This window comes from Galeopterus variegatus, unplaced genomic scaffold, assembly GCF_000696425.1.
Source record: "Galeopterus variegatus unplaced genomic scaffold, G_variegatus-3.0.2 Scaffold3504, whole genome shotgun sequence".
In the NCBI taxonomy this organism is placed as follows: domain Eukaryota; kingdom Metazoa; phylum Chordata; class Mammalia; order Dermoptera; family Cynocephalidae; genus Galeopterus; species Galeopterus variegatus.
This window is the reverse complement of record NW_007729615.1, coordinates 237253-253768: the sequence shown is the minus strand read 5'-3', so window position 1 is coordinate 253768 and position 16516 is coordinate 237253. Positions and strand designations below refer to the sequence as shown.

General features: G+C 41.4%; 1 protein-coding gene across 1 annotated transcript in view; it reads right to left on the bottom strand.

The window, feature by feature from the left end:
- The window catches only part of STARD9 (StAR-related lipid transfer (START) domain containing 9), a 119017-nt gene extending 102668 nt beyond the window's left edge, over window positions 1-16349 (bottom strand). Inside the window, exons 1-3 of the mRNA XM_008585248.1 lie at window positions 16303-16349; window positions 6866-6935; window positions 4998-5114 (exon numbers count right to left, since the gene is read on the bottom strand). Coding sequence (XP_008583470.1) covers window positions 4998-5114; window positions 6866-6935; window positions 16303-16349 — 234 coding nt within the window. The remainder of the gene's footprint in view (window positions 1-4997; window positions 5115-6865; window positions 6936-16302) is intronic.
- Window positions 16350-16516: the final 167 nt, after the last annotated feature.

Genomic DNA, 16516 nt, shown 5'->3' with positions numbered 1-16516 from the left:
AGGTCAAGAAGCTCTGGCCTAGATGACTCCTAAATTCCCTTCAAGCTCTAACATACTGAGAGACTATGAGGAGGCAGCACCAACAACGAACAGGCAACATTCTTGTCAACGTCTATCTATGAATGGCTTCTTATGATGCTGCTCAAAATCCCCCTAAAGCCAGATATTTAGATATTCCCTCAATATCCGCTGAGGGAAGCTTGAATCTTTCCCTCAAATATTTGGATATCTAAAATCAGTGCTATACTTCTGAGGGAAATGGCAGTCCACCATCACACAAGAAGAGGGATGAAAGAGGCACTGTCTTCCAGAGACTTGGTCCCTCACCCTCTACAGTTAGCATCAGTGCCTCTGGGGCCGGCCCGTGGCTCACCCGGTAGAGTGCGGTGCTGATAACACCAAGGCCATGGGTTCGGATCCCATATAGGGATGGCCGGTTTGCTCACTGGGTGAGCGTGGTGCTGACAACACCAAGTCAAGGGTTAAGATCCCCTTACCGGTCATCTTTTTAAAAAAAAAGAATCAGTGCCTCCAAAGCCATGCAGTTCCTTTTGGGTGAGTAGATGATTTAAATAAGTCTGAATCAAGGTCAGAAGATGTGATACACATAACGGAAGAGATGAATCTCAAACACATCATGCTAAGTGATAGAAGTCAGACTCAAGTGGCTAAATACTGTGTGATTCAATTTATACGACATTCTGGAACAGACAAAACTGTAAGGGCAGAAAACAGATCAGTAGTTGCCAAGGGCTGGGGGTAAGGGGGACAGTTAGACTACAAAGGGGTATTAAGGAATTTTGGGGATGATGGACTGTTTTATATATTGATTCACTACACACCTATATGTATTTGTCAAAACTCATAGTGCTGTACACTATATACCAAAAAGGTGAATTTTACTGTATCTAAGTTATACTTCATTAAGACTGACCCCTGCCTCCCAAATGTGATCACAAATGCTGTGGAGAGAATGAACTGTGGAGAGAATAACATCTAAATTATTTCCTACCTCAACTTCTAAGATTTTGACATTCTGCCTCTCTTACCCCTGGGGCCCTCAGAGCCATAGTGACTAGGAATAAGTCTGAACTCTAATTTCTGTGTTAAAGCAATGAGGCCCTCTGACTGAATCATGTAGATATGAGTCCTGCCACCATTCTGGGACCCCTGGCCCTACTCCAGCCTATGACAAAGGTTCCCTTCCTTCTGTCTTCTATCCTGACTCCTCTTGGATGAGGGACTGATGAGGGACTCACGCAATTAATAAACATGCCAGAATAACCTCGAGAGACATTGGTTTTATCTATGTACACAGGCTTCCTGTCTGGATCCCATTTGATCTTTCCATTAAATTTCAAACCAGGGCTGGCCAGTTGGCTCAGACGGTTAGAGTGCAGACTTGTAACACCAAGCTCATGGGTTCAGAACACCATACTAGCCAGCCACAAAAAAAAAAAAAAAAAAAATTCAAATTCCAAATCAGAAAGCAGAAGAACCATATTTATGAAATCCCCTCCTCTATGGCCTTTCAGACTTCCACTAGATTATTTTTATACAATTAAGCCACATAAATGTAAATCATGAGCCTCACACCAAACATATCCAAGCTCACTGATACTAAAATACGTAATGGTAGTTTTAACACATACATACCCCCCCAAGATTATTGATTTATCAAATGTTATACAAAATAGTTAATTCTTCTTCTGTACAGAATAGCCATAGGTGTTCCATGGCCAGGGAAGTCTGAAACAGCTATCAGAATGCTCATACTTTCTGCTAATAGAAAGACTATTGTCTTTTTTGCCACACATATAGTCACAGCTGTGGACTGCTATAGGAGTACCATCCACTTATGGAAAGTCAGTTCCTTTCCTGGCTCTTCTTAGAGGATTTCAATGGAACAGTTACAGATACCAGTAACCAGATACCTCATACACACTTGAATACTGGGATAAAAACAAAGGGCCACAAGGGTTCGGACCCTTACCGTCCAGCCACCAAAAAAGGAAAAGAAAAAAAAAAAAAAAAAATCAAGAGCCACAACACATGCCTGGACCTGCCAGTGTCCTCATATTCCAAGGGACAGAGAAGACTTGACAAGGGACAGGTAATGTCCACATTGTCCTTTTCTGCTGAGCATTTATAGCAAACACATCAGAACTAACCAGGGTGGGGTGCTCATAATATATAGAAGGGGCCCAAAGAGACAAATATCACAGTGGTCTAGGGTCTTGTTTCCACATGTTCCCATCAGAAGGGAAAAACAGGACAATTACATTTCCATGGTTTAGAACTATCCAATCTTCAGAAGTGTGGATCAGCAGAAAATCTGTACTGTCTCCTCTGAGTTACTGTTCCTTTGGCACAATTAGAAAAAGTCTCACAAAAGACTAAAATACTTATTAGAAAACATAGCTTGGCTTTTTAATCAAAGGTATATAAACTGATAGGCAATGGTTGTCCAGGTTCTCCCCCAAATATTCCCATTTCCACTGGTATTTCCTAAGGACATATTCCTGTAGTGTTTTCTTTCATATGTAAGTATGATGGTACCAAAACATGAAAGGCCAAATAAATGGTTTTTCTAATTTTAGGGATGGACTTTCACAGAGTATTCTGATGGCTGCTGGAGTGAGGGCTATTGTCTGTGGTCATAGAAGTAAATGAGGCAAGGCTTCCTGGCTATCATGAGGACTGAATGTATAGCCGAAAATTTTTGCTAACTATGCATCTGACAAGGGATTAATATGCATAAAATACAAGGAACTCAAGCAATTATACAGTAAAACAACAAATAACCCTATCAAAAAATGGGCAAAGGAACTGAATAGACATTTTTGAAAGGAAGACATACAAATGGCCAATAGGAACTTGAAAAAATGCTCAACATGGCTAGTTATCAGGGAAATGCAAATTAAAACCACACTGAGATATCATCTCACCCCAGTTAGACTGGCTATAATCAAAAAGAATGAGAATAACAAATGTTGGCAAGGATGCGGAGAGAAGGGAATGCTCCTACACTGTTGGTGGGACTGTAAATTAGTACAACCACTATGGAAAACAGTATGGAAGTTTCTCAAACAACTACGGATAGATCCTCCACGTGATCCAGCAATCCCACTTCAGGGTATATATCCAAAGGAATGCCGATCATCATGTCGAAGGGATACCTGCACTCCAATGTTCATCGCAGCTCTGTTCACAATAGCCAAGATATGGAACCAACCTAAATGTCCATTGATGGATGATTGGATAAGAAAACTGTCGCATATATCCACCATGGAATACTACTCTGCCATAAAAAAGAATGAAATTTTCCCATTGGCAAAAACATGGATGAGCTTGGAGAAACTTATGTTGAGTGAAATAAGCAAAGCACAGAGGGAAAAATACTGTATGTACTCTCTCATAAGTGGGAGCAAAGAGATAAAGAAGAAAGAAAGACCACAGTGGTGCATTGGACTTGCAGAGGGAGAAAACATACCTAGGGATACAAAGTGGAGTGGGGAAAGGGGGATGGGGAGGGAAGTCGGGGATAACTGGGTGAGGGACACGGGGTATAATCACAATTTGTGGTAATGGACATGCTGTCAGTATGGATCTGGCCATCACATCTTAGGCACAAGTAGTGACAATTTGCTTTGTACCCCATGAATATTCATAACCAACAAAAACAAAACAAAACATTTAAAAGAAAACTAAGACAATGCTGCTGCTTCACAGAAGCAGAGAAGGCCTGCAGACCCACTGGGCAGACCTCCTGCTGCCTCAGAAACTTGAGAGCGAGCGAGCCAAGGAGAACTACAAAACACAGAAAGAGTAACCAACAGCCTCAGCAGATCAATAGAATCTTTCCCCTATATATCCTGCAGGCTGATAAACTAGCTGTCTAGCCCTTTCACAGTCTGCCTAGGAGCACAAATTCAAGTCTAAGACTCAATGAAGATACTAGCCTCTAGGACTCCTGGTCCCCTCCGCTGTATAGAATACAATGTCAAGTTTGAGGTGCGCCCATTCACCTATTACAGGAGTAGAACACTACCTGAACTAACTTATAGCTACCTGAATCATTCTGAGACCCAAGCCTAAATGGATACTTCCCAACTTCCATGCCCTGAGCAAGCAGTCTTTTCCTACCTCCTTTGTTCTTTCTGGAACTGATGCCTCCCACTACCATTTCTCAGACCAAAACATCATTAGTTTTTGACCAAAATATCATATATAAAGAATAGCCAGAAAAAAAAAAGAAAACAAGTAGAAAAAAAAACAAGAGAGAGAGAGAGAGAAAAAAAAAAAAGCCAGGTCCCAGATTCCATGTTAATTTCTCAACAATTGTCCAGTTATGAAGAGAAAACAAGTAGAAAAAAAACAAGAGAGAGAGAGAGAGAGAAAAAAAAAAAGCCAGGTCCCAGATTCCATGTTAATTTCTCAACAATTGTCCAGTTATGAAGAACTGAGGAGACACACAATGAAATGATTACTGAATTTGAAATGAATTTCTTTGTTAATGCTACCATGGAAATGAAATAGGTTTCTTTATTAATGCTACCATGAAAATGATTAGTTGAAAAGGCCAATGGTTTCTCGATGAATTAGAGTTTTTTCCTTTGAAAAAAATGTCTGCTGTATTGAAATTTTCTTAAAGTTTAAAGTACCAATTTAGAGTACAGTCATGTACCACATAATGACATTCCGGTCAACCACAGAAAGCATATCTGATGGTGGATGGAGCAATAAGCTATATATAGCCTAGGTGTGCAGTAGGCTGTACTATCTAGGTATAAGTAAGAACACTCTATGATGTTAGCATAATGAAATCACCTAACGATACAGTTTTCAGTATGTATCCCTGTCATTAAGTTACACATGGCTGTACTTCCAATCTGTGCAATTGTGCCTTAATAACCTTGAAAAGTATCTCTATAATATTTTAAATAATAATAAAAAAGAACTGAGGAGAGTGAAAGAGAAATGACATATGGCATTACCACATCCTGAGATGCATACTGGGGATCCTCCGGGTTGACTGACCAGTAGCAGTAATCAAAGCCGAATGCCACAACCTTCTCCTGGGAGTCCCCAAAGCCATCTGGTCGATTGCCCACCTAAAACCAAACATAGGATACTGTGTCTTCTCTAGCATAATATCAGAATCTGGCCAGAGGCACTTGATTACTCTCTACTATAGCTGGAGAGACCTGGTCTGGTCATGAGAATGTTTATGATATCTACCTAAAAAATTTTAAAAAGGTAACCATCTCTCCATCTCCTTAGATACAAATAAAGCTCCAGAGAACTAAATGTGTCTATCATACTATCATATATCTACCTACATATAAACCAACTATATGACACATAGGACAGCTTGGGAGAGGAAGCCTCTCCTTCTCTGGGCTTCTTATCACTATAATTTCTTCATTAAATATTTCTGCAGAGGATAATAGTGGTGCATTAGTAGTTCAGCCCCTAAGCCTGACAGACTCCATCAACTTGAGGCTTTCACTGAGGTCCCTGGAGTGTCCATCCCCTGTGAATGAGAAACCACATAGAACAGAAGAGCCAGAGCAATGCAACTGCCCAAGGTAGATGAGGGTAAAGCCACGTCTTGGAACTAAACTGATCTCCAGGTACTAGGGAGAATGGCACTATTCACAGAAATGCCTTGTCTTACTATTTAAAACTCAAACTCTGGGCAGGGAAAGAGAACCCTGGCAATAGCCATCATGATCTGCAGAAGAATGAGGCTGTCAAAGTGACCGAGAGATTCTTAGTGGATAACTGACTTCAAGGAAATAAGCAGCCAGAGAGGTATATAGGGGCAGATTAAAGTTTTATCTTGGCTGAGATTTATTCTTAAGAACTATATGAGATCTCAGAACAAAGCAGCTGAATTCAGTGATTAGGCAACAGAGATACGAATAAGAGACAGCCAAGAATAAAAAGACCTTTGTCCCCAGGGAGCTGCTGTTGAAAGTTGGGCAGGTCTCATTCTCTTTTAGCAGAGCTACTGACAAAAGAAAATGATCACATCATAGGAGTAATATAGGAGTGGGCATGGCTGCAAAGCCTGGGGTCCAGATAACCCTCACTCTTGCCTGTCAGCTTCCTCAGCTTTCAGGAATACCGAGTACCACCTACAAGCTGACTACAGCAGTAGTCACATGGCCAGATGACCTTGTCTCTCTCTACTCCCCTAAGTCCTAGAAAGGAAGAACCTCTTTCATCTTCTGCTCGCCTGGCCAAAATGGAGGAAAAAAATGAAGGAAATTAGCCTTAGAAGGGGGTAAGGGGTGGGGGAGGAAGTTCCCTATGTCTGTCCAATTGTGAGCCAATGTTCAGTCAGATCTTTGAAAGAGAATTTGTAACAAGACTCAGGCTAGTGACCAACTCCATTCTGGGATCTGAAGGCTGTTACTTGGACCTCACTATGGTCAAATGAATCCTGTATACTAAGGTACATAATAAAATCCCTAATAATGCCTCTAGATGAAGTGCTATCAATTGAGAGGCTTGAGACAAAGTCTAACTAGAGGTCAGGTGAGTTATATAGACATAGGAATTGCCCCTGCCATGATTTAAGCTAACCATGGCTCCCATAATAAAGTAGCTACCGACCAGTTTCCAAAACAGCTGCACCATATTTGATAGAACTTAGGCTGCAGCAGCCCATCCCCTGCACTTCTTCCTTGGTTTATTTTTTTATTTGCTTTACGATTGGTCCAAGCTCTTCCAACAATTCTCCTTATAGGTCCTTCTTTCTCCCACTCTAAACACACACACACACCTTCACCCCAGAAGCCCCTGTAATACTTTTAGCTCCTCAGTAAAAAGAAATGAAAAACAATTTCAGACTTACCTTTAAATTCCTGATTTTTGCCACTCTGCCATCAACTTCCACAATAATTCTTCCCCCCTCTTTGGTCTCCCTAGAAACAAGACCCAAACCCATATAAGAAATACTGCCTTTTTTTTTTTTTTTTTTTTTTTTTTTTTTTTTTTTTTTTTTTTCACAATAATTCTTCCCCCCTCTTTGGTCTCCCTAGAAACAAGACCCAAACCCATATAAGAAATACTGCCTTTTTTTTTTTTTTTTTAATCAAAAAAAGAGAAGCTGAAACCAGCACTAGTGAGACAAAATGTTTCCCTACTGCTGTACCTATAAGTGGAATGTCTGTCTCCACAAGTAGCTGTAAGCATTATATCAAGCAGTCCCCTAACCAGCATGCTTCCCTGCATTGTTAGAATTTGGGTCTGGAATGGCTAATAGTCACTACTTACTGAGCACCCTCTATGTGCGAGGCATACACAATGTACTTCATTTTATGCTATCCTCCTAACACAGCCTCCTGACTTAGCTTCCTAACATATCTTCACTTTTAAAGATGGAGAACTAAAGCTGAGAGAAATTTTGTAACTTGTCTAAGGTCACATAGATAGTAGTAGCAGAGCTGTGATTTAAACCTAGATTTGGGGCCTGGCCTGTGGCTCACTCGGGAGAGTGCAGTGCTGATAACACCAAGGCTACGGGTTCGGATCCCATATAGGGATGGCCGGTTCGCTCACTGGGTGAGCGTGGTGCTGACAGCACCAAGTCAAGGGTTAAGATCCCCTTACCGGTCATCTTTTTAAATAAATAAATAAATAAATAAAAAATAAACCTAGATTTGTCTGACCACAAAGCCTGGGCTCTTAATTATACCTTAGAAATTAGGCTTGGAAATCCTAGAGAGTATCCTTGGCGCAGCATATAACATGGCATCCTGTTTCATTTTCTCTGGAATTTTGATCATGGATATTGATGAAAAAGGTACTGGAGTCCTCTCTGTTGAGATCCTGAGAACATATTTCTCAAATCCTTTCCTTTCATCTTGTTAAATCAGAATGAGAGCCAAGACCTATGTTGCAGTTACACAGTAACACTGCTAACAACTAATCAATGTCTACATTCACTTTATTGAGCTTAACTCACGTTACCCACATATCTGAAAGCCTATCCTCTTTCATAACAGAAAGAGCTTCAGCCAAAGTGCTCAAGGTCAAAATGTTAATAGATGAGAATTAAACTCATTAGCACCTCCTTCACTGTGAAGAAAGTTATTAAATTACTCCCAGCATGAGATTCTAAAGTTGAAAAAAAACCTTCAGTCTAATTTTTACCACTCCTCAAGCTCCTCAGGATGTGACCTAGAGGTCTGGGGGGAATGGGTGCCATGGTGAGACAAGGGTCTTTAAATTTAAGATTATTTTTTTAAAACTGTCAGTGAGTCTGGTATAAAGCCCTGGATAGAAAATTTCCCTTTCCCAGGCAATGACATTTCTGTTACTTAAATTTCCCCAAGGCCCTGATACACTTTCTTGCCCATTTCATACTAGAAAGTACTCAAGGCAGCAGAGATATTCTTAATCCCCCAGGATCATAACCTGCCTTTCAGAAGCTAAAACTCACACCTCCCCCTCCTAAGTCCTCAGCTCTCCTAAAGAAAAATTTTCATCTTTGGTTTCAACATTTTACAAGATAACATCTTTTTTTCCTTTGTGCATCTTAACCTCATTTTTATTATCCCTCTACCCACTATAAAAGTAATACACAGATTATAGTAAACTTGGACAATAAGGAAAATAAGAAACAAAATCATGCAATAGATTTTTCAAATCTATTATCTATGTTTTTTAGTTTGCCCTTTTGTGAGGATTCATCTGGGACTTTCTGGCATAAAGCAGCAAAAAAATAAATAAGTATCCTGAATTTGACCTCTTTGCAGAAAGATGTGACAACACAAAAGGGTGAGATGCTGCTCCTCCACCACCTAGACCACTGCCATTGGTAACCTAGTGGTTTCAAAATATTATAGAACAATGGGCCGGCCCAGTGGCACACTCGGTAGAGTGCGGCGCTTGGGAGTGCAGCGGCGCTCCCGCCGAGGGTTCGGATCCCATATAGAGACTGGTCTGCTCACTGGTTGAGCGCGGTGCAGGCGTGACACCGAGGGTTGCGATCCCGTTGCCAGTCGCGGTATGGGCGTGACACTGAGGGTCGCGATCCCGTTACCGGTCACGAAAAAAGACAAAAAGGAAAAAAAAATATTATAGAACAAAATGAGAGCTAAATTAAAGCTGAACAGAAAGAAAGGGCACCCATCTCAATTAGACAGCTGGCCTCAAAAAGCTCAATGCAAGCCTACTGAGGAGGATCCTTAAATAAGGCAGAGTAGCTGCTACCTCTCCTTGCCTCTGGGAAACACCAGCATGCCTTCATTCCTTAGAGGTAAAGGTTTTGAACAAGGGTAAAACCATGGCTGCCTATGTCAGAATTATGGGGGATGGGCTAGTCAATTCAAATTTGTTTTGGGGACCCAGGAATGATAACAAACTGTAGTATAACAAGCTCCCCAGGTGGATTTTATGTATACAATAGTTTGAGAACCACTGTCCTAGAGAGGAACATAACCAAGCTGTTACCACTTTAGATATCTACTCCTTTGTAAAACTTGAAAAAAACATATAGCTAAGAACAGGGGCCTGAGGAATAAAAATACCTGTTAAAAATCATACAGCTAACACTTTTTTGTACACAAAATGAGCCAGGAGTTGATAACACCAAGGTCAAAGGTTCTTATCGCTGTATTGGCCAGCTGCCAATAAATAAATAAATAAAATAAAATGAGCCAGGCACCGTTCTAAGTATTATTCAATGTATTATTTTATTTAATCTCCCATTGAAGTTGTTATCCCTATTTTACAGATTTAAAAAGAAAACGACGACAACAATGAAGAAGAAGACGAAGAAAGAACAGAAAGCTATACAGTGTGTCAAAAGTACCTTTTGACAGGGCAGTGGGGACAGAGCCTACAGTACTAGCAGAACACATATTCTCTCAATGGTGAATGATTTTGGATAGACAAGGTGCAGCTTCTCATTATGAGATGGAATTTGTGTTACAGAGCCTACAGTACTAGCAGAACACATATCTCTCAATGGTGAATGATTTTGGATAGACAAGGTGCAGCTTCTCATTATGAGATGGAATTTCAGATTACGGAAACTGTGAGGCAGAGGGAGAGGACATCAAAACAATTCCCTATATTATCATTTTATTGAGGGTCAGTTCTAGTCCTACAGAACAAATGGGCATTTGAGAAAGAAATGCAGCTTCTCTGTAATCTCAGGAAGGAGGAGTGTGGTCTGGTAAATCAAATCTTGGCTCTACCTACTTTTAGATCTTAAGTAAGACCATTTTCTCATCTGGAAAAACAAAAAATGGAAGCTTGGGCCAGATGATCTTGTACTTCTTCCCAAGTACAACACTGGATCCAATGACTCTTTTAACTGAATGTGTGCCAATGACTTATTTGAAAATTGGAACAAACCACATAATCAGCAGATTCCCCCCATTCAGATGAGCCTCGGCAAAGATGGTAGAAGTTAACACACCCTGGAGTATAGCTGCCACCTCTGCAAGATTCTGTGAGAAGATGGGAGTGGTCTGGACTTCCTAGCTAGAGTCACACTGAGTTTATCCATATCTACTTCTGAATCTGTGCTCCTGAATCTTCAGCCTGCTATAATCTGCTTACACCTGGATAACTGCAGTCTTGGCATTCTACCACTTGCTGATCAAGGCTCTTAACTTGAGTTAAAAGTAAATGAGCTTTTGTGTTCTTCTTTTCCCTTCATGTTTGTTTGATGAGATATGTTATTCTCTACTGTGGCTGCAAATAACCCAATTTCAACATCATTTTCTTAATGTAATCCATGCTATTATAAATTCCTAGTACCTAAGGAATTGGAATTACTGTTAGGAATGGTCAATGTTATTATCTTGAGAACCCTAAAAGAACAGTTTTGCAAAAAGAGGCTCTACTCCCCCCTCCCCTCCAAAAAAAGGGAAAAAAAAGAGGCTCTACCAATCTACCAGAGGCTATCCCAGGGTAGCATCAGCAACTATGAAACCCCCAACCCTGAGGCACCACATCCAGTTATACAGAAGCCAGATGTCATAAGCGATTACCAATTAAACACAGCAGTTCAGGCACCTGCTGTTTTCCTTCTTTCTTCATTGTACCCCTTTTAACTTTTTCCTATTCTTTTTTCTCTTTTTCTTTCTTTCCCCAATCTCATTGCTCTCCTCCCTACCCTGTCAATTACAAGGCTTTTCAAAGCCACCTATATGAGGACAAACATAATCCCCACTAGTAGCAAATTTTGTTATGGGAGACAATGCCTTTCTTGACCCTTCTGCCCAATTATCAAGTCATCTTATGCCCCGGAAAATTTTAATTTCTCAAATAATTCTACTATGTGCCTCTGGTCCCAAACCACCTCTACCAGCTTTATCTCTATCATTCACCTCCCTGCACACCAACTCCCCCTCCCCAACCAAAAGTTATCTCTATTGCCTAATAGCCTAAGTCCTTTTCTCTCGATGTTCTTACTACATAGAAGGCTTTTTACACTTTTTCCAACTGCCAGCAAACTCTAACAGATCATTAAAAACAGTTCATACAAGGCCGGCCCTGGCTCACTCGGGAGAGTGCGGTGCCGATAACACCAAGGCCACGGGTTCGGATCCTGTATAGAGATGGCCGGTTTGCTCACTGGCTGAGCGTGGTGCTGACAACACCAAGCCAAGGGTTGAGATCCCCTTACCGGTCATCTTTAAAAAAAAAAAAATAATAATAATAATAATAAAAATAGAATCTCATTCATGAGAGCGGAGTCTTCCCAGAATTTTACAAAACTTCCCCCAATAATTTAAGTTGATCTCACACCTAATTCAAAAGTGATTTTTTAAAAAAGCAACTTAATTTCATTGTTTCCAGGGTGTTCCACTTAGTTTTCATTGAAATAATAATTCTCGTTTTGCACTAATACAACATTTGGCATAATACTTAATTAAATTACATGATGACAGTTATGAGTACAACTGCATCATCAATGGGCTTGGGAACAAACACAAGTCAGTCATGGTGAGCATACAGAGGGCAGGTTCCACAGAGGAGTCCCCCGGCTCGTGCCAGGGTGTGTGGGCAAGTGCTAATGTACTCCACAGGGTGTATCTGGCAAGCACGTTCAGAAGAAATTGGTTAAGATAGTGTCAATAGTATTATGATCCCAATTTTGCAGGAGAGAAAACCAAGACACAGAGAGAAGTAACTTGCCCAAGTTCACAGCCAGTGGGACATGAAGCCAGAAGCCCTGCAGCCTACGTGACTCTCTTGAGAATTCACAAGGCACATTAGCACATTAAAGACCCTGCTGTGTCCCGCAGAAGAGGAACCTGTTTGATTCTGTCTAACTGATTTATTATAGCTTCCCATAACATCCTCCACCCCTTAAAAATATATATATATATAAAACCTTATATCTCAGAGATACCAGAGGCCAGTGGGAACCATATGGTAAAACCACGGACTTTCAACGCTTCTCACACTGACATGAACACAGATCTCCTGAAGATCTTGTTAAAATGCAAATTCTGCTTCAGTAGGTCTGGGGTGGAGCTTGAGAGCCTGCATTTCTCAAAAGCTCCCAGGTGATGCTGATAACTCTGGTCCATTCTTGGAGTAGCAAGAGTCTAGATCTTCACTGTCCAGTAGAAATACATGAGCCATATAGGGAGTTTAAGATTTTCTAGTAGGCACATTAAAAAGAAGTGAAAAGAAATAATTGACATTCATTTTAATATATTTTGTTTCACCCAATATAACAAAACTGAGCCGGTGGGCGCGAGGACGCCGCGCCACGTCTGTTCTTCCTGGGCATTGCATACAGGGGGATAACTTTTGTTCTCTGGGTTGTTGTTTTACAGAGTCAAGTAAATCGTTACGTTTTGGTTAACGTCCGAAAGCTTAGAAAGTAATTTGCTAAATATTTTTGTGGCTCCGATGGTCTGAGCTGTCGATTATGTGGTTAAATTTTAGGGGTGAGCTGGCCGGTTAACTCAGTTGATTAGAGCGTGGCCTTATAACGCCAAGGTCAAGAGTTCGGATTCCCGCAGTACTGGCCGCCGCCAAATAAGTAAATTTTAGGAGCAAAAATGAAATGGGCAACACCGATGTTTTTGCAGTTCCTAGCAAGGAGCGCTTGGAATGTGAAGAGGAATTTAGAGTGCTCACCGGCGAGCTTCTCTCTTTTGTGCTGGAATCTTACGTCAACCTTGGCAGTGTTTGTGGTAGCAGGGGGAATGCTGTCTGTTCAGAATTGGTTTAAGTTCGTACAAGAACCTAACAAGAGTCAAGCACTGATCTAAGACGCTGAGGATACAGTAACGAACAAAACAAAGTCTCTGCCTTTGTAAAAGTAGAATCTACTGGGAAGGGAAAGGAAACAAATGCATGAATACGTAACATGTCAAGTGGTGCTAAATACAATGGTAAAAAAGGGGTAGGGAGATATAGTAATGGTCTCTGTGCATGTAAGGGGAAAGGTGCTATTTTATATAGGATCTTCAGGAAACGCCTCACTGCTGAGGTGACATTTGAATAGATTTGAAGAAAGGGAGGAGCCCATGAAGGTACTCAATTATTTAACAAATATTTCCTAAGTAAGCACGTATTATGACAGGCATTGTTCTAAACATCAGTGACATAGTGAAGGAAACAGGCAGAACCTTTGAACTTATGGAGCTGAATGAGAGAGACTAATGATAAGTAAAACAATTTAAAATGTATAATGGATTAGCTAACAAGAAAAAAATAAACTAGGAAGGGGACAGGTGAGTAGGAGAAGGTGATGAAATTTTGGATAATTTTAGACTAGGTAAAGCCTCACTGAGTATGTAACACTTGAGAAAAATAAGTATGTAAAAGAAGAGCCATGCTATTATCTGCAAGAAACACAGGGAACAGGCCAATACAAAGGCCCTGAGCTTGGAGACAACCTGAAAAGTTAGAATAGCAAGAAAGCTAGTGGAAGTAAAGTGGAGTGACAGCGGGGAGGGGATGAGGCAATGGTAAAGTCTTTGGATTTTATTCTAAGTGAGTTGGGAAACCATTGGAAATGGTTTTTTGTTTGTTTTTATCATGACTCCATTTATTCAGGTGAAGTACAATAAACTGCCTCTGTTCCAGAATATTTCCAATGCTCATGTGTTAAACAGCTTTTTTTTTTTCTTTTTGGCGGCTGGCCAGCATGGGGATCCAAACCCTTGACCTTGCTGTTACAACATCATGCACTAACCAACTGAGCTAACCATCCAGCCCTATAATAACAATTTAAATGAAGCAAACTACAAAGAAAATGAATCAAGACAAAGGAAAACAAGCAATATTTACTTGAGCACATCCCAAAAGAGTAGGAAAATTGCATATGTTAACTTGAAAAAAATATGCCGAAGATGACAATACGGAATTTTTGATATTCAAAACAACTTTAAAGTCCTGCACGCCTTTTGGGTTTTGAGAATTTAACGGGTGGTAGTGGTAACTCATTAGGACAGTTCCTCCAGTAATGACAGTTTGTTTGTTTTTTTTAAGATGATGATTATTCTCCACCTACCAAGAGACCAAAGAGCAGTGAGCCACCGCAGCCACCAGTTACGGAACCTGCCAATGCTGGAAAACGAAAAGTGAGGGAGTTCAACTTTGGTAAGTTCTCAATTAAGTACGTGGACTTTTCCTTTATTTTCTTCTAAACTCTTGCTGATAAAAATTATAACATTCCTTACAGGGGGAAATGCCTTAAAATTTATTACTGCAGTATAATCTAATCTGTGGAAAGCCAAGTGCTTTTTGAAGTAATGTTACAGACATTGTTTAAACATAGTTTGGGCTTACCAAGCATAAGACAGTGTATCTTCTGATGTTTATTGCAGTTATTGTTGATGAGTTAATAGTGTTAATTAACTTAGTATTCAAGTATTTGTCTTAGCTTTAAAACCTTTTTTATTTAAGAAATACTTTACGGGGCCGGCCCGGTGGCGCACTGGATAGTGCGCCGCTTGAGAAGCGCGGCGGCGCTCCCGCCCGAGGGTTCGGATCCCACATACAGACCGGTTCCCGCTCACTGGCTGAGCGAGGCGCGGGAGCAACACCGAGGGTTGCGATCCCGTAGCCGGTCCCCGGTCCGGTACGGGGGCAACACTGAGGGTTGCGTTCCGTTGCTGGACACGGAAAAAGACAAAAGACAAAAAAAAAAAAAAAGAAATACTTTACACCTTGATTTTCTCTCTGTGACTGCCAGCTGCTAATCTAACTCCCAGGGGATGATGTATCCTATCAAAGGGACTAAATAAAATATTAGTGGCAAAATATGTTTGTGATTTATATTTTGATTAAATAGAATATTCAGCTTGTATACGTGAGGTCTCAGATATGCCTTTATTATGTGTGTCAGGCATATTCCAAAGCAGTTTACCGATCCAGTCTACTTTTTCTCATGTATTTGAAAGTACCATTCCCTAGAATAAGTTATTGGGACAGCTGGTTTACAATTCAGACTTGTTTGGAACCCTGGTGTCCTGGATGGCTTCTCTACCCACTGTGCTTTGCACTGAAAAGAATCACTGTATTGACATATTTCTGCCTTCAGGTTAAAGAAGTTGGCATAACAGTTTTCTGGATTTTCAAAACTATTGTACTCATAAATATTTCAGTATGTATCTTTTTTAGATTTTAAAATTCCTGTTTTAATTTAACCACAGTACCATTATCACACTCAACTTTGTCTTATAAGTTTTCTTTTTTAAAAAAAACAGCCTCTATGTTTGAATTAACATCCAAAATAAAGTTTGGTTGGTGTGTCTTTTAATCTTTTATTCTATAGCTTTCTTGTNACTAAGACAGCTGTGGAGTGTAGGATAAAGCCACATCTGTCTGGGCCTCAATTTCCCCTCAGGCCCTTACAATCTGCCTTTCTCCACATCTTCGCTGAGAAACTCATGTGCACTCAGGAACACACATCATTCTTTCTTAGTCCTCACGGTACTCCAGAGCCACCAAGAGAGGAGAATGCCCATCCTCTTCAAGCTTTTCTCGACGTGCACAGCGAGAAAGGCCCAATCCCATGCAAAGGCTTGAGACGCGGTCCCTCGAAACTCCTCTGGCAGGACGTCAGGGACACGCACTCAGGGCAGCCCTCCCCTGAGGCCTTCAGGGAGCCGCTATCCCCCAAGGCACGACGCGAAAGCTCGATCCCAGGCCCTGTGCAGCGGGACCCTCACGGTTTCTAGACCCTGAACCTCCGCGTCACTTTGCGTCTGATCTCTCCGCGCCAGAATCTGAGGGGGAGGCTGAGACCTCGCGCTCCTCTCAGCTCACTTGACACCTCAGGGGCCCTCTCCCGCCCATACTCACCTCTTGCTGAGCGGCCGGACCCTCACGGCCACCCGCACGTTCGCCATCCCTCGGCCACAACCCAAACCTGGCAGATCAACCCAGCGGCGGCATCCTCAGACTCAGCGCCAAGCCCAGCCCAAGCCCAGCTTCAGCCCCAGCCCAGCCAGGCCCCGCCCACCCCACGCGCCTCCGGGGACGCCCTAGCCCAAGCGTTCGCCATAGCCCCAGCGGG